Here is a 5738-nt window from a genome sequence, read left to right as displayed (position 1 = left end):
TATGATTTACATATATGTATGCAAAATATAAAAAAAAGTTTTAATATATAGCTACTGTTTACTAAGTACAATTCAATACACCTTTTAAAAACAGTAGTACAATTTCCTTTTTGCACACACCTATACAGACTATACTAGTAACTTTAATATGCTATACATAAATGACATACAATGTATATAATCTATATTACATGATGCATATAATATAATATGTAATATTCTCAAACAGGAACAAAGTTCAGAGAACAATCAATAATATTAAACATCTGAGTTTTTATTTTTAAAAAAGAGATTATATTATCATACATATTTATAGAGAAAATACAGTATATATTTAGTGATATAAAATATATCTATTTATTAAACTAAATGTGGTTTTGATCATTCATCCTTATTTCTAGGATAGGGTTAAGGAAAACTAGACTTTAACAATAGAGTTATAGTGTGCTAAAGGGCAAAGTATTTGGAATGAATGCCACCCCCCAAAAAGAAAAAAAAATGAGATGGTGTCCCTTGGCCTCTCCAGGTAAAGGAATCAACAAAAGCCAAGTTGTTCATCTCTCAGGCTTGCTCCCTATGGATTTGAACTGCTGTATAATCACACGAGACAAAAAAATGTTGATTATTGAGAGGCTTTGGATATTGAAGCCCATGGTCCACAGAGACTGCAAATAGACTACCTCTTGCTGCATTCCCAGAGCCTCACCCAGGTCCAGAGGCAAAAGTCCTCACCTGGCTCAGAAACTGGCACTTCTGCACAGAAGTCACATGCTTCTCTTAGCTTTCTGTGTTCTCTGAGAACAGATCTCCCATGTATCTCTGTCACATCCAGCCAAGATCTGAATGTCCTTCCTCAGTGTTTGCACTCAGGTAATGTTAAGTCTGGTGATTTACCTTTTGTCAATAGTGTTTGTCTACAGTCGCCAGTGGGGGCTAGGAAATGAGACATGAGAAACGTGAGCAGATCTCGGTCAGTTATGCAGTGTCTTTTTAATTATCATCACATTTTGCCTCTATTATACAGCAATATTGGAGTAGTTTTCATTCTGCTTATGTCTAACTCTGAACCTGGATTCCAAGGATGTTTTTTACCCTAAATGTAATCTTCTGTTGCTCAATTGAAGGATGCTTTGTAATTCTGTATCCAAAATTTGGCAAGCTGCAAAGGTATATGGCCAGCTATCTAATTATAGAGTACATCCTTAGCTGACACACTTTCCCTGTTCTTGATTATTCTACAAGGCAGCAGATGGAGAGAATAGCAGATCTCAAGACTCCACACTAGCTTGCATGTTATTCTGTGATAACAAAAATGGCATAAGCAAAATAGAGAAGAAATAAACACACAGTATTACATTTAATCATAGCCAATGCTGACATTTTGCAAGCAGAGTTCCTTTCTTAAAATAACAAAAACCAACATAGCAATAGACATAATATTTTTATTCTCCACTCCCTCATTTTGCAAAGTTAATTTTCCTGCAGATGTTATTCTAAGCTTATTCCTATTGCATAATGTTATAAGAGTGTCTGTAAATGTGCATGTAATGTAGAAATATATATGTGTGAGCTTCTGTAATATATATTTGTATAATGTTGATGTAATTAGACATTAGAATTGGTACGGTCATTAAAATTAATGAACCAGACCAAAAATATGAACTCCAAAATGTAACTAAACATACTACTTTTAACAAACCAGTAGAAAAATGCCTTGTATAATGTAATGTTTCAACAAGAAGATGATCTATCTCACATATGAAGTCTATAAAAATGCCAACTTAGTTTTTCACACCAGAGAAAGTATTCAGTATTTACTCAAGTTTGTTCTATTTATTTTACTTTAGAGTATAAACTCAATGTGCATCCATTTAGCCATAAATATCTCTAGTTTCTCATTGTTTATGGCGAAGTAGTATGCCATATTATAGAAAATCATATTTTTTATACAGTCTCCAGTTGATGGGCATTTGGGTTGTTTCCAAATTTTAGTTATTACACCTGTGCCACTATATCATGGGTGCACATATATCACTGTGGTATGATTCGTTTAATTCTTTTGGAAAGATACCCGGCAGAGGGATAGGTGAATCAAATACATCTAATCCTAGTTCTTTGAGGAATCTTCATATTGATTTCCACAGTGGTTGCTAAAAGTGTAAATAAGGTTAAAATGGTATAATTGATAGTGTGAAATAAGAAAAAATGGCTAAAGAGCAAGTGGGGAAGGAGAGGGGAAAGGAAATAAAGGAAAAGAAAAAATATGAAAAAGAAAAAATGGAAACAAAGTCTTTTTAAATAAAGAAATGTGAAGGGGAAGAAGGGAGGACAGGTATGTGGGGGAAAATAAGAACAAAGACCTATCATGTAATGGTACAAGATCCCAATGATAAATGTAACTATATTGTTTGCTTTAAATGTACCAATAAAATTGACAGGGGAAAAAAGTGAATTTAAATGTAGAATGGTGAATGGTAGGCATTTGGAAAGATTCAGGCAAGAGGATAAAAAACTGTATTTTTATCAAAGCACTTTGCATGCAGGTATGGAAATACCCCACTAAATTCCACCAATGTACACAATTAATACTTCTTTTAAAGGGAAAGAAAAGCAGAACATGGTTTCCAGGAAGAAAAATTCAACGTTTTGAAACTGTGGAGGAGTAATCAATGCCAACTTAATGGTGGGCAATGGCTCTTTTGAGAAGAAAAATCATGATCGTCGTATGATTAAGACTATGCGTAAGTAAATATGTAACATTTTATATCTAATGCAAACATGAAAAATTACTTTAATTATGACTGGAGTAAACCTAGGTCTTTAAAGCCTTTGAAGTGTCTTTCTTTGTATTTGAAATATAAGAGATTAAGAATTAATATCAGCGGTGTTGTGGGCAGAAATGGGCAGAGAGTCCCTGCATTCCTGGGCCTGACTCTTCCCAAACACTTGGAAGGTTGTGTAAGCATCAGATAGAGATATAAATCATAAAGGCAAAATTTGTACTTTTATTCAGCCAGCATGCAAGTGTACAGCTGCCTTCTCTTGGAGAGACAGGTAGGGGTGCTCAAAATGGAGCCACTGTTGAAGGAGGGCTCGAAGTATTGACTTTATAGTAGTTGGGCGCCTATCCTGTTTTTGGGCTGAGGTCTCCATGACTTGATTTGTCATTGGCCTATTATAAACTTGGAAAAGGGGGAATGGTCATTGGGGACTTTTCGCACTTTAGGGTCAGCTTTCCTTTTTTCCTTACAATTTTTGCAAACCAAGCTTTGTAATGTACAGTGTAAAGGGTAAATGTGATTGTTGTGCCAGCTTCTTCACGGTGGTTAAGCCCGTTCAACTGTCTGCCTAAAATCCTGGGAGGTGTACCTTTTCTTTACCTACCTACAGGTCTCTATCCCTACAGCGGTATTTTAAAATATATTGTACAAATTTTATCAATTTATAGATGTCTTATAAGGAAATTACTTTTTCCCTCTTACATTTCCCTTATGTTTGCTGCCACATGTAGGTTATTTATTCTAGTTGCAAGACATTTTCTCATAGGTACATGAGAAGTGAACATGGAGGTGATTGATTTGTGCATTTTTCTTGCTTTCCCATATATGCAATAATCTCGTTGGGATTTGGAGTACTTCAATCCTTCCCTCTAATGTGCAATTACTTAACTAAGGAGTTTCACAAGGTGTTATATTATTATTTCACCCTTCTCCACTTTGTCCCACTCATTATTTTTCTTTTATTGTCAACCATGCCAAGCAATCTGATCATATCCATGGCAGAAACAAATTAAAACAAAGTATGCATCTCATAGTCAATATTAAGTATCTAAAGCTTTTGGTCTTCTTATTCTTGTAACATTCTTGTAAAATTTTGTAATATTTTCCCCATTGCATCTGTGAGAAGCCTGAGGTTTCTTACACATATCCAAACATTTCTCATGTACAGAGCAAGCACTAGAGCAATTCTATCTCAGTTGAAATCTTGATTAAAGCTGAGATTGTCCATTTAGATTTGCCTTTGTCTCTTTATTTTTCCCACTGAGTTAACGTTTGGAGAATTTTCAAGGGAAAAGTCATGTATGTGTTTTCTACTTGATTCCAACTTGTTGCAATACAGGAAAGAAGTAGGTTTCAGCAAATAAAATGGGGTTAATAAGATAATAGGATAGTAGAGGATAGAAAGAAAAGAATATGGAAAGGGAGATGTGAGGAGAAGATAGAGGGAAAGAGTACATTTTGTTTCATTTGAATACATAGTTGTAATAATTTTCTAAATAAATCTGATCTCCCATTATCTGTATTTTCCCATTAGTCTCCTCACAAATATGGAAGCAAAAAACCAAACAATTACAACAGAATTCTTACTTTTGGGTCTCTCAGAGGATCCAGAACTGCAGCCCCTTATCTTTGGAATCTTCCTGTCCATGTACCTGGTCACAGTGCTCGGGAACCTGCTCATCATCCTAGCCATCATCTCTGACTCTCACCTCCACACCCCCATGTACTTCTTCCTCTCCAACCTCTCCTTCACTGACATCTGTTTCAGTTCCACCACAGTCCCCAAGATGCTGGTGAACATCTTGAGACAGAGCAGAGCCATCACTTACTCAGGCTGCCTCACCCAGCTCTGCTTTGTCCTGGTTTTTGCTGGATTGGAAAACTTTCTACTTGCAGCAATGGCCTATGACCGCTTCATAGCCATATGCCATCCACTTAGGTACACAGTCATCATGAACTCCCGCCTGTGTGTTCTACTGACTCTGTTCTCATTGCTCATTAGCACTGTAGATGCCCTGCTGCACTGCCTCATGGTACTTCATCTTTCATTCTGTGCAGACCTGGAAATCCCCCACTTCTTCTGTGAACTGGACCAGGTCATCAAGCTCGCCTGTTCTGACACCCTCCTCAACAATATCTTGGTATATGTAGTGACCAGCATGTTGGGTGGTATCCCTCTCCTTGGGATTATTTTCTCTTACTTTAAAATTGTCTCTTCTGTTCTGAGAATGCCCTCAACTGAGGGAAAGTACAAAGCATTTTCCACCTGTGGGTCTCATCTTTCTGTTGTTTCCCTGTTCTATGGAACAGTTTTTGGTGTATACATTAGCTCTGCATTGACTGACACATCCAGGAAGACAGCAGTTGCTTCAGTGATGTATACAGTGGTCCCTCAAATGTTGAACCCCTTTATTTATAGTCTGAGGAGTAGAGACATGAAGGAAGTCTTGAAGAAACTATCAGGACATCTCACTTTTTGAAACTGTATCATTTTCTTTAGACTTAGAATTCTTGAGAGAATCAAAGAGGGACAGTTGGTGAGCCAAAGTGGTAGGCCCTTCTATGACTATGTGCTTAGGAGAAAAGTGTTTTGTCTTAGATTTGATTAGAAAACTGACCTTGGTGTTCTATATCATAAAGATTCACAAAAAATTGTATTTCTCGGCTTGATTTCCTGCTCAGATTGTATGGAAGTAGAACCTGGGCAAACTGTTATTGGTGGAGTGGTTGAGGAGGCCAATCCTTCCTAGAAGAATGTTATTAACAGCAGGATTAGGGGACAAAGCATGGAGCTAAGAAAGTATTGCATCATAGTTAAAGAATCAGCCTTAATCCATGGTTAATATCATATATATATATTTTTCCCTGAAATATTCTTATCTGAAGGCCCACTTTATAGCCCCCTGTGATATTGTAAGCATTGTTACTTGGGGTATGACAATGGATTTCCTGACAGGT

At 36.5% G+C, this 5738-nt stretch overlaps 1 protein-coding gene across 1 annotated transcript; it reads left to right on the top strand.

Moving 5' to 3' along the window:
* The first annotated feature begins 4321 nt into the window (after nt 1–4321).
* On the top strand, nt 4322–5260 carry LOC104854657 (olfactory receptor 7G2). Its single transcript, XM_010613255.2, has one exon. It carries the CDS (start codon nt 4328–4330, stop codon nt 5258–5260), a length of 933 nt encoding a protein of 310 aa, XP_010611557.1. The 5' UTR covers nt 4322–4327.
* The last annotated feature ends 478 nt before the right edge of the window (nt 5261–5738 follow it).

The sequence above is a fragment of the Fukomys damarensis genome, unplaced genomic scaffold, assembly GCF_012274545.1.
Source record: "Fukomys damarensis isolate Sample0158 unplaced genomic scaffold, DMR_v1.0_HiC HiC_scaffold_30, whole genome shotgun sequence".
NCBI classification, from domain to species: domain Eukaryota; kingdom Metazoa; phylum Chordata; class Mammalia; order Rodentia; family Bathyergidae; genus Fukomys; species Fukomys damarensis.
This window is presented reverse-complemented; position numbering and strand designations above follow the sequence as displayed.

What these genes read in the sequence shown, in the direction of transcription:
- LOC104854657 (XM_010613255.2), top strand. Translation starts at nt 4,328, where the DNA reads ATGGAAGCAAAAAACCAAACAATTACAACAGAATTCTTACTTTTGGGT.